General features: G+C 52.7%; 7 protein-coding genes across 7 annotated transcripts; 5 read left to right on the forward strand and 2 right to left on the reverse strand.

The window, feature by feature from the left end:
- Nucleotides 1-101: 101 nt before the first annotated feature.
- Nucleotides 102-1,215, forward strand: CGCS363_v006378 (uncharacterized protein; the record flags this gene model as incomplete). Its single annotated transcript, XM_036638227.1, has 5 exons — nt 102-691; nt 746-819; nt 877-911; nt 962-1,134; nt 1,185-1,215. The coding sequence occupies 5 exons, from the start codon at nt 102-104 to the stop codon at nt 1,213-1,215; spliced, it is 903 nt and encodes a 300-aa protein (XP_036496319.1).
- Nucleotides 1,216-1,760: 545 nt separating this feature from the next.
- CGCS363_v006379 (uncharacterized protein) lies at nt 1,761-2,716 on the forward strand (the record flags this gene model as incomplete). Its single annotated transcript, XM_036638228.1, has 3 exons — nt 1,761-2,190; nt 2,305-2,507; nt 2,573-2,716. 3 exons carry the CDS (start codon nt 1,761-1,763, stop codon nt 2,714-2,716), a joined length of 777 nt encoding a protein of 258 aa, XP_036496332.1.
- A 1,062-nt stretch (nt 2,717-3,778) lies between these two features.
- On the forward strand, nt 3,779-5,455 carry ACHE (Acetylcholinesterase; the record flags this gene model as incomplete). Its single annotated transcript, XM_036638229.1, has 1 exon — nt 3,779-5,455. The coding sequence occupies one exon, from the start codon at nt 3,779-3,781 to the stop codon at nt 5,453-5,455; it is 1,677 nt and encodes a 558-aa protein (XP_036495264.1).
- Nucleotides 5,456-5,561: 106 nt separating this feature from the next.
- On the reverse strand, nt 5,562-6,782 carry ASHR2 (Histone-lysine N-methyltransferase ASHR2; the record flags this gene model as incomplete). The annotated part of the gene is made up of 1 exon (XM_036638230.1): nt 5,562-6,782. One exon carries the CDS (start codon nt 6,780-6,782, stop codon nt 5,562-5,564), a length of 1,221 nt encoding a protein of 406 aa, XP_036496424.1.
- A 1,144-nt stretch (nt 6,783-7,926) lies between these two features.
- On the forward strand, nt 7,927-8,790 carry purU (Formyltetrahydrofolate deformylase; the record flags this gene model as incomplete). Its single annotated transcript, XM_036638231.1, has 1 exon — nt 7,927-8,790. The coding sequence occupies one exon, from the start codon at nt 7,927-7,929 to the stop codon at nt 8,788-8,790; it is 864 nt and encodes a 287-aa protein (XP_036496423.1).
- A 65-nt stretch (nt 8,791-8,855) lies between these two features.
- Nucleotides 8,856-10,481, reverse strand: CGCS363_v006383 (uncharacterized protein; the record flags this gene model as incomplete). The annotated part of the gene is made up of 1 exon (XM_036638232.1): nt 8,856-10,481. The coding sequence occupies one exon, from the start codon at nt 10,479-10,481 to the stop codon at nt 8,856-8,858; it is 1,626 nt and encodes a 541-aa protein (XP_036496422.1).
- Nucleotides 10,482-21,719: 11,238 nt separating this feature from the next.
- CGCS363_v006384 (uncharacterized protein) lies at nt 21,720-22,947 on the forward strand (the record flags this gene model as incomplete). The annotated part of the gene is made up of 6 exons (XM_036638233.1): nt 21,720-21,979; nt 22,031-22,053; nt 22,113-22,477; nt 22,533-22,573; nt 22,625-22,700; nt 22,876-22,947. 6 exons carry the CDS (start codon nt 21,720-21,722, stop codon nt 22,945-22,947), a joined length of 837 nt encoding a protein of 278 aa, XP_036496428.1.
- Between the last annotated feature and the right edge of the window lie 487 nt (nt 22,948-23,434).

Here is a 23,434-nt window from a genome sequence, read left to right on the forward strand (position 1 = left end):
GTGACGCACATCAACCTCAGCACGCAATCCCCTCGACAGCCAGCTTCACGAAAACATCAAACCTTTCCCACTCCCTTTCACTGAACCTCAGAGTATCAGATATGGCCGCGATACACACCTCCGTCCCGGACGGCCTCATCCCCCTCCTCGAATCCCACCTCCCACACTCTCTCCCCATCCTCCGGCGCTTGCAGTTCACACGCTTCCCCGGCGGCCAACGGCCCACGGCGCGCATCATCCTCGCCGCAGACGCCCCCGTATCCGATACCCCGCGCAACTTTGCAGCCGCGTACCTCGACTTCGGGAGCGGCATCGAGACCTCGCTCTTCATGTACTCCACCCTCGAAGACGCCCCGCCATCCTCCATTCCCGCGGCGGACCGCGAGGTGTGCGAGGCGCAGATCGGCGCGGTGGTCGATGCCGTGAAGGCCGTGGCGCGCGAGCAGCCTGAGCACAGGGGGTATCCGGGGCGGTGCCTGGTGGGCACGCTGGCGACGGCGGTGAAGGAGGCGATGGTGCGCCGCGGGGTGGGGATCGAGGCGCGGCAGGAGTATGAGTATGAGAAGTGGCTGTTCCGGGTTGAGGATGTGCCGGAGGTGGAGGTTGAGTTGCCGCCGGGGGCGAGGTGGGAGAGGGCGGGTGAGAGGGATTGTGAGGTTGTTATTTCGAGGACGAGTATTCCGCGGCAGGTGTAAGTTTTATGTGGGAGGTGGGGAGGAGGCTGGGTTGCTGACTTTTTTAATAGGAAGACGTTATTGACGTTTCCGAGTTTGGTGCTGAAGTTGGAGGATGGGACGCCTATTGCGTGGTCGTTCTTGGGTAGGTCAATGAGTTGACTTGTATGTTGGGGGTGATTGATACTGACTTTGGCTTTAGGGACTGATGCTTCTCTGTCGAGTCTTCACTGCGAAGTAATTCATTTCTTAACAACCTAGCAGGACACGTTGCTAATATTTCGTAGGAACCTTATCGTAAGAGAGGTTATGCAAAGGCTCTTGCTGCCAAGTTGTTCAAGAGGAGCACGTCCGAATACGGTCCGGACGGATGGTGTTCTGCGGATGTTGCGCCGAACAATTTGGGCAGTCGAGGGATGTGTAAGAGCTTAGGAGGACGGCATGGATGGAATGTCTCATGGTAAGTTTCTCTTCATTTTGAAATTCGCGGTCTTCTAATGCTGTGCACAGGAACCTGCTGGTGCTTGATGATGAGAAGTAAGCACGTTGTCGTGTACATACACCCCTCAGCTCCCCAGAGATTACAAACTTTTCCAAACAAAATTCTACCTGCATAGATAACTTCAAAAGACGCCGTATGGTGTTTTTAGAAGTTGCGTAGTTTTCTACCACATTGGTTGAAAAAGGTCAAAACGTTGCTCGAACGTTGTGTTTGGCATTAACAAGTGAAACAAAATGACTAGAAATATTATCATTACGGTCTGCATTGATGTAAAGCACTCAATTGGCATGGGTAAAGAAATCGGTGTGATTTCTGATCATCCCGACATATCACAAAGTTTAAATACACACCGGAAACCGCGATATCATACTTGATGATGTCGTCTTCATCGTCTTTGTTGCAGTCGATTCAGGAACCAGTAACCCGCCTCCACGACGCGCCCCACACCGGGGCGAGGGGAGAGGGACCGCTCACTCAAAAATCTTCACCTCACCAACAAGATCCCCATATAGCTTCCCACCCCTCAGCCAGAACTCTCAGAGCACATTTTCCTTATTTTTCATAAAAGGAAAAAAGAAGGAAAAATGTCAGGCTACAACCGCGACACCGTCGTGAACTGCCTCACGCGGCACTACGAGCTGCTCGTGCGGATGGGCTACATGGACGCCTCGGTGGTGCAGCTGCCGCCCTCGGGGACCGGCTGGAGCGACGCCGAGCTGCGCGTCGACGCGCTGCGGGCGATGGGCCGCTCGGAGACGGCGATCGACCTGCTGCGGCACATGCCGTACCTGCGCGAGAACGAGACGGCGGACCCCGTCGAGGTGTACACGGAGACGTTCCCGCTGCGGTACCTGCGGGACGGGCGCTGGTTCGGCTCGGCGAGCGGGGAGGACTTTGCGACGACGGCGATGCTGGACTTGGGGTTCGCGCCGTTTGACGGGCCCGTGCCGGCGGGCATGGTCTCGTTGACGCATGCGGACGAGGGGATTTGGTGGCTGGTTGATACGGATGAGGGTTGGTTTCATTTTTTTTCTTTTCTTTTTACGTGTTGATTTTGACGGACTTCCTTTTTATTCTGAGGGTCTACGTCTATATGGACCTGATGAGTTTACTAACAAATTTACATAGGATGCATCTATCCCTACGGCACCGAGTTTGAGGGCGACGAAGATGCGCCAGAGGGAGAGCCGTGGAAGGCTGTCGAGGCTGTGCCGATTGAGACCTACTTCGACAACGTCTACGCGCAGGTGGGCAACTTGGACGTCGTCCCGGCGCCGCGGTCGGGCAAGTGGGATGCGCGGGTTGTGGAGGAGCACACCGAGGAGGGACAGGTGAGTTTTGCAATTGAGCACCGAAAACATCATATCTTGAAAACATGACTCTAACACTGCTTCAGCTGGTCAAGGGCTTGTACCATGAGTTTGGGTGGCCCGATGCATTCCGCAAGGAGGAGTTCGTGCAGGCTGTTGAGCAGAACCGCGCATCGTTCCTGGAGGCAGGACTTGGAGACGACGATGAGGACGAGGAGATGGCTGGTTGAGGTCAGCATGAGACAGGCCCTGCTCTCATCATCACCAGAAGCGAACACTTTGGGAATCACTTGGTGCACGGTCTTCGGGGATGGGATGAACCCGATCTGCGCCGTCGGGCTGCTCAGCAATGTTCGGGTTACTCCGCAAGACGTGGCGGACGGGGAGACATCAATGACGATATCACGTGAAAGACAAAAGCAAAAAGAAGATAGAGGATAGATATCGGATCGCGGAAGACGAACTCGGATGACGGATGTTGGCGCTCGCTATCAAAGCGTGTTTATCACACCTTATTCGACCCTGTTCTCATCAATCATCAATCGCACTGCCTCCCCCAAAACCCCACTCGTTAATGCCAAAATCCACGACGTTCCTGAAGAAAAGAGCCGACCGGCTGGCAAAAGGGGAGGTTGGGGTACATACTACCCTTGCCGATCCCCAAAAAGGCCTCTGTTTGCGGGGCTCCCTTTCTCTCTCTCGGTGAGCAGTTGAAGCTTTGTGTTTGGAGATTTAGTCATTTGCGCTGCTTCTTATCAACACCGCTCACCTCATTGGCTGCACAGCGTCAAGTCATCCATAATCCCCATCTTGGTTCTTGGCACCCCCGGGCTCCAAAAGTGAGCGCCGACGATATCGGAGAGGGACCCCTCTTCGCTTAAGCAATGACATCGATCTCCACGGATCTAGCGTGCTCGCAGCGAGCTCTCCGCTGTCCGGGTGTGCCTTGATGCTTGAGTCAGGGATCCGGGCTTCTCCAACTCTTCCCAATTCTCCAACGTCAGTGGTCAATGGGTTTTCAACGTTGCCTCCATCAAGACCATCCCAGCGACGAACGGGGTCGTCTTGTGAGCGGGTCGTCGGGAAATTGTCGTCAACGAGAGGGGAAACACGAAGCGGCGCAACGCGGAAGAGGAAACGAGAGACCGAAAAAAATGCTCTTAAAGATCGGCAGCATCCGGTGCTGCGCATCGGTGTTGCTATGTTCCTCCCTCTTCACCTCCTTCATCCACGGTGAAGAAGTACAACCGAGACAACATCACGGAGACGAGGGCTCGACGCAGTCAGTCATCATGAAGTTCTCCTCGTCGCTCCTCGCGGCGTCGCAGGTCGTCCTGTCCCCGGCCGCCGCCGCCGCCTACAACCCGGTCACCCTCAAGGACTACGGCACCTTCGCCGGCACCGTCGTCAACTCGACCTTCAGCGGCCGCGCGCTCCCCGCGCCCGTCGACGCCTGGCTCGGCATGGACTACGCGACGCAGCCCGCCGGGCCCGAGGGCCGCTTCAAGCCCGTCTCCTGGCCGGCCGCCTTCAACGGCACCAAGCAGGCCACCGCCTTCGGCAAGACGTGCGTCCAAGACCCGACCTCCACCGACGTGAGCACCCAGGACGAGGCCTGCCTCAACTTCAACGTCTTCCGCACCCGCGGTGTGCCCCTCGACCAGAAGACACCCGTCCTCGTCTGGATCCACGGCGGCGCCTTCGTGGCCGGCAGCTACAAGTCCTTCGACGGCGCCGCCTTCGCCGCCTCCTCCAAGGAACCCATCACCGTCGTCAACTTCCACTACCGCCTCAACTCCCTCGGCTTCCTGCCGTCGGCCCTCTTCGAGGAGGAGGGCCTGCTGAACCTCGGCGTGCTCGACCAGCGCCTCTTCCTGCAGTTCGTGCAGAAGCACATCTCCGCCTTTGGCGGCGACCCCGAGGCCGTCACCATCGGCGGCCGCTCCGCCGGAGGGCACTCCGTCGGCATCCACTACTTCCACAACTACGACGCCGACGCCGGCAAGCCGCTCTTCGCCCGCGCCATCCACCAGTCCGGCTCCGTCACCGCCCGCGCGTTCCCCAACGCCACCTACCCCCTCTACGTCAAGCAGTTCGAGACCTACATGGCCTACCTCGGCTGCCCGACGGACGGCGCCGACAACGCCGCCGCCCTGTCGTGCCTGCGCACCGCCGACATCGACGCCATCCGCAACATCAGCACCCAGCTGTACAACGACTACGACCCGGCGCTCACCTGGCCCTTCCAGCCGACGCAGGGCGGGCCCCTTCTCGAGAAGTTCGGCTCGCAGTCCGGCTACGACGGCACTTTCTTCCACGTCCCGACCATCACCTCCAACGTCAACGACGAGGCAAAGTACTACATGGCCGGCGACAAGGAGACGAACGAGGAGTTCGTCGATTACATGCACAACACGTCCCCCGCGCTCAACGAGACCGACCTCGCGCTGCTGCAGGAGCTCTACCCGGACCCGGCGACGCACCCGGACTCGCCCTTCGCCAACTCCCCCAACAGCACGCAGTACAACCGCCTCTCGGCCGCGTGGAGCGACTACGCGTACATCTGCCCCGGCCAGGAGACGGCGTACCGCGCGTCGCTGGCGGACGTGCCGACATGGAAGCTGCGCTTCAACACGAACAACTCGTGGCCCGCGTGGCGCGGCATCCCCCACACGGCGGATACGAAGTACACCTGGGACGAGCCCGTCGTGCAGTACCCCGAGATCAGCCACGTCTACCACGGCTACCTGTCCAGCTTCGTGCTGTCGGGCGACCCGAACACGCACAGGTACCCTGGTAGTCCGGAGTGGCCCAGCTACAAGCCCACCGGGTACGGTCTGGAGTCGGAGCCGGCGCTGCAGCTTGTTGTTGAGCCGAACAACGGCACGAGGGTCGAGGAGGATATTATTCGCAGGGAGGCGTGTCTTTACTGGAGAGAGCCTGAGAGGGCTCCCCGGTTGAACAAGTAGATTAATTCACTGTAGATAGTATCGGGTACGAAAGAAGCCCTGTTACACAATCGAATAATGACCAATTATCACACATCCCGACGAAATTTTGGATGATGCGACATCTTTATGCTCGGATCTCCCAATCGACATCATCACCCAGCCACTTCTCCTTCCACTCATCCGCCAGCTTCTCATACTTTTGCTTGTCATCCTCCCGGCCTAGCTTCTCGTACAACATCGACAGCCACATATACCGCCACTTCGCCGTAATCATCAAGTCCTCCTCACGGAGCACCTCCAAACTCTCCTCGGTAAGCTGAATCGCCTCCTCCGTCTTGTTATCATACGAAGCATACTGCGACTTCGTCTCCAGCTCGTGCAGCCTCTTCCTGTTCGCATCCGAGGCCGCCACATCCTCCTCCGGCGCGGTGCACAGCTTACACCCGCACTCGAACCCCCAATCCTTCCCCAGGTTCCGCCGACGGCGCTCTCTTGCTAACTCGACCGGCAAGTAGCTGATGGTGATCTCCTCGCCCTGCGCGATGCCCTGCTCGCCCGCGACGACGGTACCGGACAGCCCGTCGGTGGGCAGGCGCATGTACGCGTTGGGGCGGCAGTCGTGGTTGATGCGCGCGATGCGCGGGAGGACGGCCATGTTGGGCATGCGCAGCTTGATGGTCAAGCTGTTCGCGTTGAGGGTGTCGAAGACGAGGTTGCCCCTGGCGGTCGGCAGGCGGTGGAGGTCGGCGATGACGGCGGGGGAGGGCAGCTGCGCCATGCTGGCGTTGAGCAGCGTGTAGCCGTCGGGCTGCGTCATCCAGCGCTGGATGTTCTTGTCCATGATGAGGGTGGCTTCGTCGGTGAGGATGACCTCGTGCGCGGCGATGGGGCGCGTGGCGATGAGGCCCTTGCCCTTGCCCTCGATGTCGACGACCTCGTACGGTTGGGGGCTGGTCGATCGGGAGAAGTGTGTTTGGGTGGTCTTGGGGAGGATGGTGCGGTTGTTGGCGACGCACTCGAGGATGCTGGCGTCCATGACGCGCTGCTTGGCGATGATGCTGATGCCGTTGGGGCCGTACTGCGTGTCGGTGTAGACGCAGTACTTGGAGGCCGGGTCGGCGACGTAGCCTTTGCAGACCGGCTTGTGCGACCAGACGACCTGCTGCGGTGTGTGGTTGATGGCGAGCCCGGGAGCCTCCAGCGGGCAGATGGACGGGAACAGGTCTGGTGTTGCGGCGCCATCGGGGCCGACGGGGTGCCAGCCCACGAGATCCTCGACCAAGATGAAGGCCTTGAGGATGTGGGCCTTGAAGTCGAGAGCCTTGGGCCACAGTTGGCCTGCCATCGTGGGTAGATTGAAGGTACGAGTCTGATTTCACTGAATATTTGCAACTTGACGATAATGAGGGACGACTACGAAGGACGACGACGAAGGACGACGACGAGGAAGGGGCGAAAGGTCAGCGCGCGCGTCCTATGACCGTGGTTTTATTGATTCTGCCAACCCTTTTGGCCTGTTTGTCCTCTAAAGTTATACAGCAGGCAAAAAACAGGGTTAAACTCGAGATACCATACCAATATTGCGAACCTTTTCAACCCTCAGATCAAGCCCCTCAACTACTCAATTCTAAATGGAGAAAGCTCCCTTTTGGACAACATCACATTTATCCACAAAACCAAATCTTCCTTTCGTAAACCAAAGATGGAAAATATACGGACAGTCGAATGAAACTAAAGATGGTTCACAATAAAGTACTATTATCGTCAGCCTATAATTCGCAATCCATTGACATGTCAAAATTGTGAAGACTGCATAAATGCGCTATCGATGTTATGCACACATTGTGACTGACTCGGCCTTCAACTTGGCCATTGACCATGTCCAGAAGGAAGTCTGAGTCTGAAATGACAACTTCAATTGAAAAAGCCGTTTACATGAAATATTGAATGAGTAAAAGGAAAACGCCACCTTCAATACCGAGTCTCTGGTCCTGTAAAGCCAATGCAGCCTTCATTCAGCTCATTAACGGTCAGCCCCTCGATAAGACAGTGAGGGGCACCCTGAGATCGTCACTGAAGGAGGGGTGATGTCACCACACCTGAACCCAGTGAGACATGCAGGTACACACATCTGGTCGATTTTCTTCCCATTGACTCAATCGCATTCATCTCTCGATGTTTACGATCGAGACTCACTCACTTGAGGCTCACACAGATGAAGCCTCCCACTTCCCTTTACTCATCACATTTCAGTAGCAGCTAGATGGGCTTATTTGCGGGTCTCCGAATCATCCCCGAGCTCGGGAGGGGCTCTCAGAACGGAACTGGTGCCCCGCGGCCGTTTTTAGTGTTTGACTCATTCTTTCAGGAGAGAAAACTCATTGGAGGCGGCTGAGATTTTGCATTGCGATCACAGGAACTTCCCTCTCACCTCTCAACCTAATCCAACCACAAACACCTCTTCAACCCCCTCCCGACCATCATTCAACATGGCCTCCGCCAAGCACGACCACATCTTCACGCTGTCCTGCCCGGACAAGTCCGGCATCGTGCACGCCGTGACCGGGGTGTTCGCGGCGCAGAAGCTCAACATCCTGGATCTCCAGCAGTTCTCCGACCCCGTCTCGGAGAAGTTCTTCATGCGCGTGCACTTTGGCCCGACCGAGACGGAGTCGACGGAGCACCTCACGGCCCCGTTCGACGCCCTCGCCGCCGAGCTGCAGCTGGATTGGTACCGCATCCGCCCCGTCGCCCGCAAGCTGCGCACCCTCATCATGGTCTCCAAGATCGGCCACTGCCTCAACGACCTGCTCTTCCGCGCAAAGTCCGGCCAGCTGCCCATCGACGTGCCCCTCATCGTCTCCAACCACCCGGACTACCAGACCCTCGCCGGCAACTACGGCATCGACTTCCATCACCTGCCCGTCACCAAGGACACCAAGGCCGCGCAGGAGGAGGCCATCCTCAAGCTCGTCAAGGACAACGATATTGAGCTGATTGTCCTCGCGCGCTACATGCAGGTCCTCTCGCCCAAGCTGTGCGAGGCCATGTCCGGCAAGATCATCAACATCCACCACTCCTTCCTGCCGTCCTTCAAGGGCGCGAAGCCGTACCACCAGGCCTACGACCGCGGCGTCAAGATCATCGGCGCCACGGCCCACTTCGTCACCGCCGACCTGGACGAGGGCCCGATTATCGAGCAGCGCATCGCCAGGGTCGACCACGGCATGAGCCCGAAGGACCTCGTCGAGGAGGGTTCCAACATTGAGAGCCAGGTTCTGGCGGCCGCTGTTAAGTGGACCGCCGAGGGCCGCGTGTTCCTCAACAAGACCAAGACTGTTGTTTTCAACTAAGCTGGATATTCGGGGCGCATAGGGTTATGATGAAAAATAAAAGTTTGGCATTGTCTTTTTGGCGCTCATTCTACATCTCTCAATGGCTTCTGAGGTGACTGATCCTTTTTCTCCTGACTTGCTGGCTGCTCTGTAGGGTTCGGCGAGACATCTTCGGCGGGCATTTCGTACACCATGCTCTCTACCTGAAGCTCATCCCGACTTGAGGGTGAGTGCAGCTCCGCTAGTACCTGGGGCTCTCGTTTCGCTGTCTCAGGGTGTAGCTCAGCTATTGGGACACCGTCTCCATCCAACTCTGGCTTACCTCCGAGCGCATGGTACTCATCTCCGGACTGAGCAGCGGCATTCTCACCCTTTGCTTGTCGCCGATGGCGCTTGAAATACCACCACCCTCCGCCGATTGCCCCGCAGATCCCGGCAATGGCCCCGGCGACGATCCCAGCCGTTTTCCTGCCGCCAATTCCCCCGTCGTCCGAATTATTATCAAGTGCTGTCCACGATCCCCGCCACGTATCTGCGAAATAATCGGCAGGGTTCGAGCTAAGGGTTTCGGCATCGTCATCTACAGCCACTCTCTGCCCCACGTTTGGCCCTGGTGCCTGCGCCATGTAGAACCTCTTTCTGTCGTAATTGTACCCAATAAAGGCACCCTGTAAGAAGGCTCTCCCGAGAGATATGGGGTCAGTACTCGTCATGATCAATCCTTCTATGTCCAACGGCTTGCAAGGCCAGTACCGCATGTCGGCGCTCGAACCGTTCCTCTGGGGAGAGACATTGAGATAGAGTAGTTTGAAAGGTATCTTGACGGTGAGGTTCTCCGCTGATATGTCAGAAAAGACGAAACTCATGTACGCTGGAGAGTTCACGATTCGGTTGACGCGCTCCGAATCGCCGGTCTCGTTCCAAATGTATAAGCCCAAGTCGTTGTGGAAGTAGACCGGCAAGTACGCAGCTGCAGCAGCGCAGACGCTTGGCGGCAGGTACAGGTACGGAAATGCAGCGTCTGGATTAACCATGAGGGAGCCTGAGGGGCCACTGAACATTTTTACCATGTCCTTCTGAGTGTTGGTGATATTGTTCGCATCCCATACGCTGCCCAGTTGCTGGCCAGGCGGGAACGGAGAACCTCCGTATTCGACCCCCATGGCAATGTCGATGAGAAAGGCGACTGGAAAGGCGCCGTATGGGGACAGCCTGAAGGCGGCGACTCTTCCCAACGCACGATTCTTTTCGTATCCGCCAAAAGATAAAGAGATTGCTTGGTTCAGCAGGTTGCTGCCCAGGTGCATGAACCATGAATTCGATGTAATGGATTTGTTCTTGACGAGTTGGTCGGTGATTCCGAGAGGAATCCCTTCATCGATCCGGGCTTGTTCGTAGCTTTCCCTGATGCCTCTTCCCAGGCCGAGGATGCCTACAGGAACGTTGGAAGTGACATTGATGTAGGTGTGGCTCCATTCATTCACCTCTGCAATAGTCATGTTGAAATCTGAAGAGTAGCTTTCGAGTGATTCGTCTACCAGATAGAGGCCCAATACATTGAACCACATCGATGTCCAAGGGCTCCAGATCATGTACTCTGTCGGCCAGTAGTTCAGCGCGTCAACCTGGGAGCCCCATGAGATGTAACTGACGGCGTCATTCTTCGAAAGGCTTCCCCGAAAGTTGCCACCAGCGTCTACTGACAACATCTGAGAAGGTGAATTCCCCGAGGGCCACACACGTGCGCGGAATTCCACTTCGCCATCGACGACTTGGTCGACTGGGAAATAACCACTTAATCTCGCTGTGTTCCATGGCCCATCCACATCACTGCTTGAATCGCCCCCTTCGTTCATCAAAAAGAGCGTCGCAGCGGATGCCCAAGCCGCATTAAACACCAGATGTAATATTCGCATCGTTCGTGGTATGCCGTGTGAGATAGGGTGGGAGATTCGGACGGAATGACAAGTTGCTTGGGAGTCGCAGACGGCGGAGGTGTGCTCGTGGTGTTAAGCCGAATGGACTGGAATCTCAGACCAAAAGGAGTCGGAAGGAGGAGATCAGGAGAGACGTCCCGTCAAAACAGACGCGGGACTCGAGAGCGGAAATGTTAAGAACTGTGCCGCAATCTTTTTCCACGGGGGAAATTAGGAGGAGAGCCGATTTGCAGTTTGCAAGGTTGGGCTTCCGGGATCGCGATGTTTGCTGGCTCCAACAGCACCAACGGTTGGACAAGAACCCTGGAACCAGTCCCGACAGTCTGGGCGAGCTCGCTCCACTTCCTCGTCTCAGAGGTCTAATCTGAATCTGGGTAGCCGAATAAGAAAACTCATGCCACTCGTAGCTTGTCCTATGAGGAGTAGCGGCCGTACGTTCGAAAAGCGGTCAGATGATGATGATGGCTTGGCAAAACAAGACGGAGCTCAAATCGGCGCAGCATGTCCCAAGTTGGATGGCCGTTGTGCGTTGATGGTAAATTTTACAGAATTGATATCCGCGTTGATCTGGGCAGACGTGAGGTTTAGGCTTGCAATAGAGTCTGTTTCACCGCTTCATCTGTCGCAAAGTCCGAGGTTGATTGAACCGACGTACATTCCGGATGTCTGCAAATAGGTACACAGCGGACAGCAACCCAGTGACTTCATCACAGACTTTTTCAAACCGGCCACACACTTCGACTGTAGCCTATGCGCCTACCAAGGTCACAACCAGATGCGGCAAGCCCAAATTCTACAGAGGCATGCAATATCTCTACTCTGTCCTTTGAATTTTGAGCCTATACAAACAAGGCTATGAATGCCTTGCAGCAGATTGAGCGTGTCTCCCTCAGCCGCTGATCTGAAGGAGAGTAAGATTGATTCAAGCTCCAGACCTGGCCGGGACGACGCATGCATAGCAGCCCAAAATCAGCCATTCACTGGGCTTTATTACTTTAAGCACACCATGATTCATTCCAAGAATTTGAAAAAGTGACCTCGGCAATGACTTCAAAACACTCGCAATAATGGACAGGCATGGCATAAAACAGACACGTTCGCCTGAGGATAAGAACATTTTGAAATCGGACCGAGGGGATTTAGAAATTTCACGGAACTTTTGGCAAGCTAACTCCTCCGTCACGAATGCTCTTAAGTAGCAATCATCATGAATTAGGCCTACTTCGTTCGTCATTGGGTTTTGAGCTATAGAAGACTCTCCTAGCTTTTCAATCAATGCATACACCGTCGTATGCTGCTCTAAGCTATCATTCCAATTTGAAAAATGAACGCGGTTCTTTCATTGAAATGGATAGATTACCAGAGGGAACGTAAGCACGTCGATTGTTTTGCGTGATTCATGGCAGTATACCGCCTGAAAATCGCCACGCGCATCATCACTCCAGGACTTTCAGATGAGCCTTTAGGTCTATTACTGTTTATATCGCAGTGTGATTCACTTGTATGGTTTATGGTGGAAGTTTGCAATTTGAATAGGGTTCCCAGTCCTCCGAATCTCACCCAGATGTGCCCGTTTGAAAATAACCAGTTGCAACGACCTTGAAATAAGGGAAGAACCTACCAAAACAGAATGTTGCAGTTTCTGTGGTAATGGAGGGTTCAATAGTCACTCGAAGCCGCCTATCGTTAAAGTTAACACGCCATCTTTCCCGGGGAAACAGTGACAGCCTACCGGGGACCAGATTGAAATACTCTTCGGTGAAGTTTACAGGCCTTTCAGACCAAATGTAATCGCGAGAATATCACATCGATGGCACCGTTCAGAACCTCCGAAAACAGACTCGCCAGGTCACGTTCTTCGCTCTTCTTATCCCAAGCCTCCAAGTTGGCAGCCTGTACCATTTCTGCAACTATTCCTTCGCCATGAAAGCTCCAAAATTCTCGAAAAGCAGCGATTTCTTGTCCATTCTCATCCTTGAGCATCGCAGACTTAGGGAGCGGCACTTGTGGAAGCACAATCTTCCAGATTTGGAACCACTGTTGCTTGACTCCAACGCCCCTACGACGTCTGAACAATCGTCTTCTGTGATCATCCGAAACACCCTCGAAGGGAAAGCAGTCCTCAATTACACAGGTTCTCTTAACGATGTGCTGATCTCGACCACTTGCAGTTGAGAAGTCCTTTTTGCAGATGGGACAGTAGAAGGGAATTCGATGATGCTGCCAGATGTGATCCTTGACGTCTCCTATTGTCCTCAGACAGCAACGCTTCACGCAGTTTGCGTATTTCTTCGGGTCCTTCTTGTAGTACGGACAAGCAAGCTCGAGTGTTTCGATATTCCTGGTCGGCATTCCTGTCTCCGAAGTGCGGTCCATTGAACCATTTTGAGACGCCGCAAGCATGGCGCTGTCATCTTGAGGTCTTTCCTCCACGTACTTATGCGTTTCCTTCCACGTCTGAAATTGCTTCAGCGCTTTCTGGACAATATAACTAGCTACTGTTTTCAGAGGGTGCCCATCACCGAGAGACGACTCTGAGTTGGCCCATTCATCGAAACATCGCACCCGGTTTCTCTGCTTGCTGGAGGTTCCACGCGAGGAGACGCTTCTTATATCGCGTCTAGAAGATTCACCCCCAATATTCACAGGGATTGACGCTCCCGCAGTGGTATCTCTGAATATAGCGGCATGTTGGGTCGATGCCATCGACCCTCCGAATAGCCAGCAACGTATAACATCAGACGCGTTTAGATTGGCTGTTGGAAAGCCAGAAGAATTCCCACCTTGTACGAAGGCTTGATTGTTTTGCTTGACCAAGAAGTCTTCTTGATCTCCTAATTTGTCACTGCCACTTAGTGTGTGTGTGGACGGAGGTCCCTTGGAGCAATTGGAGCGGCACTCCGGTGTGACGTGGATCCAATCATCCGCCGCTTCTGGACCCAAATCCTCCTTCCACGTACGAATCGGAAATCTGACATCGCTCTGGGGCGACGGGTAGTAAGATTCAGCGCTTGCGTTTTGATGGTGTGCGAACCCCACCTTGGGAATGAAAGAGTCAGAAAGCTGGCTCTCGCGATCCAAGGCATACGGTGCTGCAGCGACTCCCAGCAAAATTTGATGAGACTTGCGCTCTGAGGATCCCGAGGATCCGTTTCCAAAGGAATCTTGGCTGTGGCATTCAAAGTCCCAGACTGCAGATCTGATTGCTTCGAGATGCGTCTCGTGAAGATTTGCGCTGGTCCATCCGTAGAAGCTCGGCGTGCTTGCGAAAGTATTGTTTTCGGCGAGCAAACATTCTTCTCGTTGCGCATGCCTTGCGTTCTGAGGCATATTTGGTTCAGTATAAGTGACCAGAATTGGTGTTCTGGTCTCTCGTTCGCCGCTCTGGCGCCCGGACTCGCTGTTCATCCACGGTTGCGCGCCATAATCCGCGAGCTGTCGCCCAAAATCTTCTCCAAAGATCTCGCAGATGCCCGTGACCGCACGCTCGAGAATTCGGTTGATCCAAGGTAATTCGGATGATTGAGTGCTCTTGCAGAAGTGAAGCCTATATGCCACAGCTGAAAGGATAAACATCTGTCGCCTTGAATCGTGTTCAAACATCGTCGGCGTCGATGACGTTGGTCGTGAATGCTCCAAACGCCGCTGCCCAAGTATTTTGGATGGCTCGTTTGCCTGGTAGCGAAGAAATCCTGGAAAAAACACCAAACACGTTTCCGCCCGTTGGTACGCCAATTGCATGTGGAGTAGAGCATCAGATATGCCTCCTCCAGACCTCAGGTCCACGCAGAAAGAATCGCCCCAAATATATCGTAGATCCATGATGAGCGCCAATTCGCAGGCAGCCATGAATAATCTGAAGCCCGGCTTCGTAGGTTGACTGTTGGCATTTATATCATCGAAAGATACCTCTCGGTCCCAAAATCCATTCCAAGCGTAAGAAATGACCAAGAAAGGCGGAAACGTCGATTCATCGAAAATCTCAAATTGCTGAGATTGAATGTTGAGAAGCCTGATTGTCAAATTGGCAGTGGGTCGTGGATGCTTGAGAATAAGTGGCTTCCTGACGCACAGGACGTCATTTGCCCTCTTCATTTTCGTAGAGTGCTCGAATGGCGTTTGTTGATGGCAATGGAACCCAGTGGGGGGCTGTCGTGATCTTCGTCAGGCCCAGCTAAGTAGAAATTCCCTGAGAGAGTTTGTAGGAGGTCAGGTTGCCTGACCTGGATGTGCAGACAGGAGACCAGATAGCCTTTTCTATGAACAGGCCATGGACACAATTGTGTCGGAGAGGAGGGGTTTCGCCAACAGTATCAAGCTGCTTGTGGCTGACCACTGCCTGCTTTCAGCGTGTGCCAATGTAGTACTACTGTGGGCAAGGCGGTATGAGGGAGCCGTTTGGCCTTATTGGAGCCTACCCAGAAAGGTCATGGGAAAGTTCGAAAATTCGGTGAAATAAGGGAAGTGCTCCTTTGGCCTGAATCTCATGCTGTTGGCAATGTGGTCGATTTATCATGGTTCGCAGTTTGCGAATTTGTCTGCAGCCTGATCTTGCGGCGGTAAAATATGTCGCGGGGGCCAGCATATTTCGTTCCTCACCCAGACCACCCAAAATGATCGAATCAGATGCAGCCTGTTGGTCCTCATTGACTGCCCAGGTGGGGCTTGTCCTGGAACACTGGCCTCAATTTATGGCTCATTCTGTCTCAGCTATTGACGTGAAATTGTCGCTTCGCAGCTTGACGACGAGAATAATTCTAACGGCGTCAAGGAAGTTTCATTCACGTAATTAATCATCCTTTTTTTTTTTTATCTTGTTAACTAAATCTACATTCTATTTGGAGTCAGTGCAACTTTTGCTCAAAGGCGGCAGCATAAAGCAATTGACCAGCCGGGGGCCTCCAGGATCATGGCGTGTGCCAGCGCTCCTAGGCCGCAAACGATTAAACGTGCGGGATGTTTAAGGCAGAAGAGGCCGCTGGTCCAGGACTTTTAGGCAGAAGCTAGACCTAACACAGAGAACAGGTGAGTAGACGAAAGGTCGACTCTAGCAGTTGATTCACTGATCCCCTGTCGCTGACTTGCAACCCCTGCTACATGCGCATTCCCGACCTGTGGCAGGCGCTGAGCGACGACATGGTAGAGAGTCCGCTCTCTTGCACAGCAACGTCGGTACGTGCTTCCCACTCCTAAGGTACCTCAAACCCGCATCGCTGCCTAATTGAGAGTAAGATTCAGTTTGCTTTTCGAAAATTTGAATGGAAGATTTTCGGATTTTTCCTGGCCTGCGACTGCATTTCGACCTGGGTACATAAAATTGAGCACATCAATGTGCTGAGACGACCATTCTAAGGGCACGGACCGCGCAGTTGCGCGGTTCCACCTGAATAGGCTACCTGTTGCCCTACACAAGATCGCTTCATCCTGCGCCATGATTGGTCTGTCTGCAGGTTGCCCAATGAGGACCAAAGAAAGGGCCGGGGAGGCGTGGTTTGGATGCCGTTCACAGCATATGCTGCCGAGACAAATGTATTTCTTGTGAACACAGCATGGTGGAACAAGAAAAGGCTGGATGACTTCATGAAACACGTACGCCGGCCTCTGTAAATCATACGGAAGTCTATATTTTGGCACTTGTCATACCGATTAGATGGCGGCTTCAATGAAAACGACTGTTACAAAGTCTGCATGGATGTTGAAAAAGAAAAAGAAACCATTAGGAGAAAGCACCGGTGAGCGTCTGATCAGCATGGGCATTGAAAATCATATGCCAACATGAAGTGATGCAGTCTGTTTAAACTTACAGGGAGGATCACGATACAGAGTAAGAACTCAAGTATGATGTGAATCAGCATTTTAATGACAGGCATTGGTTTGCTTGAAATTCGAGGCGAGGACAATGCTGATGCCCGACCAGGGGCATTTTCGGCATTGTGGGTCTTTACTCGGGACTGGGGCACCGGTTAGGACCCATATTTCCCCTCGGAATGCGGAGGGCATCCCGGAAGCGTTGATTAAACAACCTTGATACAGTGTAAACTTGGACCCCAAGTGCCTACCAACACCAAAATTGACGCAACCTAAGTTGCCAATGCCATCATACGTTGTACAAGTTTCATTTCTTTCATTTTTTAATGGCGTGTATTCAAAAATGGCAATGAATTTAATATGTCTACATCCGCGCCCACCGACGCGCCCTTCAATCGCCCGCCCGTCGCGTCAACAGGTACTGAGCTCAACTAGCATTGCTCGCATCAAGATGAAAAACCATCGCATCGAAGTCCTCTTCGGGACAATATGCCATGACATCTCTATCTGCAGTCACCGGGACATCCGCATCATGCGCAAGTGTTTCCCCAATACTATCAGCTTCAACAGCTTCATTTCGGTTTCCGTGGGTCAGTACTATATCATTCGCCTTTATGGCTGCGACCATGTCGGAGACTTCTTTGTCCAAACTGCTGATATATTGAGTCGACTTCCCTAAGGCCCCTGGAGGGATTGTCGATGCTCTGACAAGAATGGCCAACCGCGCGATGATGGTGTCAAGTTCATCTTCAGAGGCGATGACCCGTTCGTTGACAAGACCAATGACGAATGAGGGAGGGGGGGACAGCATTATTTTGAGTATTTGCTCCGTCAACTCAATGCGCGGGTCTTGTGCGTATGGTGACTGCGGTCGCTGTGTCCCAGGGAAGAGGATGTCCCAGGCAATGTTCCATCGCTCATAATCGGTGAACCGGCGTGGCTTGGTCGCATTATCAATAGCGCTCTGCTCGTCTTCTCCGATTTTATCGGTAAATGCTTCTTCGAAGAAATGCGAAGCCACGCAGAAGTGTGAATGGCGGTTGTAGGTGGTCTTTTTTGGAAATAGATGACCGCATCGACGACATGGGTAGCCTTCGATATAGTGCTTGCGTCGAAGATGCTGTTTGGCGTGTGCCCATGTTTGAAAATTGACGTTAATGCAATCCAGGTGACGTGTTGGTTCATTCTTGAAGAAGGGGCATGCAAGCCGCTCGCTGCTCTCCGTGGATATTTTGAACTCGGATTGACTGGTTTCGCTTGGAACGGCGTTATCAAGAGGTCCGGCTACGAAACTGAACTCGCAGAGGTTGACTGATCCATCTTCCGGATGTTCCAAGGCATGGAGATGTGCATCGTGAGTAGTTGTCTCCTGATGATCCACGAGGTGGTCTCTCATAACAGGTGCGGACTGCTCACAGTCTTGGTGGGCTAAAGAATTGCAGCACGGAGAATTCAAAATGGTGAGTTCAAAGCATGTAGCTTGAGAGAAGCAACTCGTATGATCCTGTGCGCCAAGACTCGTAAACAAATAAAAAGTGGTTTTTCTTTTTTGGATAACCTTCAAGTTTATTTGAAAGGCGATCTTACTGACGGATGGCTTTTATGGATGACAAGATATTTGAAGACATGAGCTCTGGTTAGTGCGAGGGAACGTCGCTGAGAATGGTAGTCAATGGACCAATCAAACGGCTCCAACACTCTGGCACAATTGTGGCCAAACTTCCCGGAGGTGCAGGTGCACAGAAAGCGGCTCAACACGGGAAGAGTGGTCGGTCTCATGGAGCCAATCAGTACCTGCCAAATGCCTCAATAGGGACTGGTTCAGTGGTTGAGACAGCCAAGGAACCGGAAAGACCATTGCTTACAGGAATTTGTTCCACTAGACATGCGGTATCGCATGGCAGACAGTATTCTTCTCATTTCTCTCCATAAAACCACACATGTGGCCGGGCACACTTGTGGTTGAAAAAGGATATTTCAGTGACGCGCAGGCGCGAAAGAAATTCAGATTCTCTGTTCTCAGATATCTTGAAATAAGATCTGGTTGCACTTTCAAAATTACTGCCTATAACCCAAACAGAGCATGTCAATGCTTCACCATCGTTCCTGCTACTTGAACTTGGCATCCATCCAAAAGCCTTGCAATCATGCCTGAAGGTAACAGAACTCACTATAATTCCAAAGAGTATTTATCGAATAGCACTTCCATTGAGTACATACCCTTAACTTTCTAGATTCGCACCAAGCTGTTCATGCTGATTGCGATTGTAGTCTGGCCGGTGAGAGTGAAACAGCGAGGTCAACAGCATCTATTCGACTGGAAGTTTGGTACCAAGAACCTTCGTCTATTACCTCACGCCTGATACACAAGGAACCAACCGATCAACATATTTCGTCGATCCACTGTCAGTTGGTACAATTTGATGCGATTCTCCCCGCCGAAAGCACACGAGTCACTTGAAATATCGCCCGCTAAGATTATGCGACCTGAGAACCTCGAAGCCTGACTAACATTCAGCGGCCACGTTATCCTACCGAGAGTGCCAGGCCGCTTGAGAGATGGTTTCTTGATGGCTTTGATCAGAAGGAAGTTTTGTCTCTAGTGCTCTTTAGGCCCTACAACCCAGCGAAATTCGGGTGCACTCCACGCAATAGATCTTTAGTACCTCGCAGCCAGGAAGTACAATTGACCTGGGATAGCTGCCAATTAATCAAATGTGATCGTGAAATTGCTGGCATCTCTGCCTTATAAGCCTAGATCAAACTCACTAACAGAGGCAGTCATTGCCCCACTGATAGGGTTGGATCGAATAACGGCCAGGAGGGTAGGTAATTTCGTTTCAGTCATATGGCCGCCGCTTGCCTTCTTCAAATACCTGGCGTCGGAAAGTTGAGGCTGGAACAACACAAGAATGATGAATCCGGCACGGGTTATACTGATAATTTGAGTCTTAACTTTTATGATGCCATATTTTCAATTAACATCGTGCTTCAAGACTGATTGTTAAATAGAACTTGGGAGAACTGTAGGTCTCATTAATTTCAGCCGCGTTAAGAGATCACTTCCAAAGTAGTCGGGTACGACTTCACTTGTGGCCTGTTGATGCTATAGCCGTTGCGGAATCTGAGAGGTGAATAAAGTTTGAACCGCTCCGGTAAAAACAGGACATCAAAATTGGAGAAATGCCAGAATTATCATGCTGACCATCTCGACGAGTAATCTGTAACACACGGTGATACCTGGTGGACTCCTGGCTCTGCACGGCGTCTTCAAAATGTCTTGTTGCCCAAGTTTCAAATCCACTTCATCGGTGGTTTTTACATCAATAGGTAGGCAGTGATCTGGGGCATCTATCAAAATAGTCACCCTTCGACGCTTCAACTCCAGTGTCTAGACATGTTTATGCACGATTTTAGAGAACCTAAGGTGGTTGTGATCTAGCCCATTGAGATTTTGATGATGTGATGCTATTTCAACTGCGGTGGTGTTTAGTGATCGAGTGATTTTGAAACGTGTCTTATGCGTGATGCTCAGATACTCAACAAAAAGTGAAATTCGACATACATGATACTTATTAGGTAGTTTAATCAACAAAAATCCCACCCAAGAGAATTACCGCTCTGAACCATCATGAAGTAGACGTGAAACCTTCAAGGATACGCGTGATATCGTCTGATTTCGATATCATGATATCAGGACGTTGGCTGTAGATGAGGGGCATTTTCGATTTGTGATACATCATCATTAATACCCCCGCTAGGAGCTAACAAGTATTCACGTAACTATTCATCGGACGTCATCAGAACATCAGACAATTGAGTCAGGGAAGTGGTGATCTCTCGCCTTTTCGAGGGGAGTCCAGAGTAATGTTCTCCAACTTGACGCCGTAGAGACCAGACCTTCAAACAAATGAGAGAACACGAAACGAACACTGATGCTTGGCCGGCAGATCGCCCCCACAAGCCGCGAAAGCTCGGTCTCGGAGACGGTGCCGTCTCGTGCCGTCCAGAGTCTGTCGCCGGAGGGACACTTTGGAACGAACCCCTTTGTGGTGTTGGAGTCCTTCCCCAATGACGACAATAGTGAACCCTGACTCGCATTCCCACACTAAAACATTTTTACCCTCGTGCTGATCTCGATTGGAGTGACGCACGTTCCTGCGAGGTCAAAGCTTATTTCCCCAAGGGAGTCTAGGGCGCCCCTTACTGCGGGAACTCGCTGTCCCAGTGTCTGTGTTGTCGGGCCGGAGATCGTGAACAGATATGTATGGGCAGACAGCGGACAATTCACCGCTGTTAAGGCTTAGCCAGCCCGTTTGCTATTACTTAACTCTTTTCTAAACGGCATCTCCCGAGTCCTGGCGGCTTTCAGAAGACGCGGCTGTAAGAGGTTTAAGCGCTGGCGGCAATCCGGTTGCACCGGCGTCCAGTCCGATCTCCGCGCCGTCCGTCAGGTTGTAGTTCCAACGGCGCCATTACCAATATCCAGACCGTGCCTTGTTCTTGCGGCAGCTTCCCAGCCCCGCCTCCAGGGGAGCCTGGCATAACTGTCCGGAGATCATCGTTGCAGCCATCTCACTTGGAACGGCGTGGCGAACTCCCATGTGCCCCAAAAGCAATTGCAGGCTTCATTTGCCGGCCGCCAACCGGCTACAGGGAAAGTCTGTTCGATGCAGCAAGACACCACAAGAGGTAAAATTTGCCCATAAATCCTTGGCATCCAGCTAAAACGGGTTGGGTCTGAACGTTGCCCACGGACAACTTGACGCCTGCAGGGTCCAAGGTTATCCATTCGGCCAGCACTGACGTTCCCGAGTCGGGGATAGGGAATCTTCGACGGCGTTTGCTCTGCAGACCAGTCACTGCGCTTGTGTCGCACCCTCCATTCTACACCAACCTTCGAATAAACTCCCCCAGACTGCCACCACACGCCGGCTTGATTCCTCAGATTCTAGCGTGTCTATTCGCCATCATTGCTAGCGCGGCACAGAAGTTCCGATGGGCAGCGGTCAATGGGTTCCAGGCCTTCATATGGACAGCCGTGCCCCAGCACCTTCGCGCCCCTCGTGGAAAAGTTTCCCTGCCCAGCAGCAATTCTCGCTCTTCTCCCTCGAGTCCCTGCGCTTCGGTCGGGGATGAAGGTGGACGTCTCGTCCAAGATCCTTCGCAATCGACTGATGATCATCGACAGCTAGCTTCACGATGGCGGGAACTCTTGTTCCTCCGTGGTACGAGGAGCATCCTCCTTCCGTCAACGACATGAACATTGCCAGCATGTTTTGGGGGTTCACGCTTGGGGTCGGGTTGTGGAGCGGGGTCAAAGGATACCGACAGACTCTGGCGAGTTGGAGAAGGATACACCGGATCAACACGTATGTGTGGTTTATATGGTCCGAATGGATTGCGAGTATGGTTATTGGCATCATATCTTGGTGCTACCTGACGGGCAGGATTGACGCAACGTATGTGTGGCAAAAGTAAACACCAAGAAACCAAAATTGACGGCTTTCTAGCTTCGAATACTTCTTTTTCCTTCGTAAGTTCTATCGAGTACGACCGATCTTCGCGGCGCCGTTAACGAATCGTCTCTCCCAGTCGTTCTGTGGTCTATCCAAGTTCAATGTCTGATGCAAATCATCATCAACCGTATTGCGATTTTGATACCGATCCAGTCGCACGCAAGCCGGTTGAAGTGGGGCGTTTTCGGGATCCTGCTCGCAGTGAACATCAGCGTTTTCTGCATATGGATCCCTGCGCGTCTTCAAATCAACCACACATACATCCATGTCAACGAGATCTGGGACAGGATCGAGAAGGCAATTTTCTTGATCGTGGACGCAAGCCTCAACCTGACGTTCATCTATCTCGTCAAGTCACGCTTAATTGCCAGCGGCCTCACAAAGTACACGAGGCTATTTAACTTCAATCTTCTCATGATTGCAGTGTCCATGTCACTTGACGTGAGTAATGCGCATGACACTGCGACTGAATCAGTACTCACCGAAATGGATACAGGTCATCTTGATAGGACTCATGTCTCTTCCCAATACTCTCATGTTAGTGTACTCTCTCTCGTCAGTTCCTTGAACAAATACTAACATCCACAGCTACGCACAATTTCATCCCCTCGCCTATCTCTTGAAGCTACATATCGAGATGGGAATGGCCGACCTCATTGCCAAGGTAGTCCGCGAGTCGCACTCAATGAACGCACACCTTGAATCCAGAAGAGACAGTAACGAGGTTGCTCCCGTTCCCAACCGAAAGAAATCAATATCAAGGTCAACAGAGTCAAGGTCCAGGAGATTCTCAATGCCATATCTGGGCAGTCGATTTGTGTTATCCTCACAAGAGACAGCGTCGAAGAGGAATTCAGGAGAAGATACCCATGGCCCCGGGCAGCAGGAAAGCTCAGGGTCAGGACGAATAGTGCAAACAGAGATTCCCAGGCGGCCGCGAGCCATGTCTCGTCGTCTGACGGCACCAATCGGCTTGTCTCCACTTGAGGTTGCTCGGCACTCAAGCTCAAGTCAGCCAGACTCTGGTAGTACTATTGTGGACCACGAAGCGACGGAGTATGTTTGATGACCGATTCGGGCAACTCATGATACCCCAGGAGTTAAGGGCGCGGGAAAAATGTTCAAGAGCTGAACAAAGGTACTTGGTATCGGCGGAGTTTATAGGCTAATGATTTACTGTGGCTGAATTGAGTCACACTGAATGCTCCAAACTTGACGTGTTCCAGTGAAGACACCAAAGTGTTGTGCTGAGATGGGCAGACGACTGGACCAGCCTCTTATGCATACCCACTATCGACAACGTCTCGAGCATGGGTTAGCTTGGCAATCATGGTCCGCTTCCCGTCACCAATTCAACATCTCCACCTCGAGTGGGTTTCGGCGTTGTGGCAGAGTGGT

This window comes from Colletotrichum siamense, assembly GCF_013390195.1.
Source record: "Colletotrichum siamense strain Cg363 chromosome Unknown KSG_Cg363_contig04, whole genome shotgun sequence".
NCBI classification, from domain to species: domain Eukaryota; kingdom Fungi; phylum Ascomycota; class Sordariomycetes; order Glomerellales; family Glomerellaceae; genus Colletotrichum; species Colletotrichum siamense.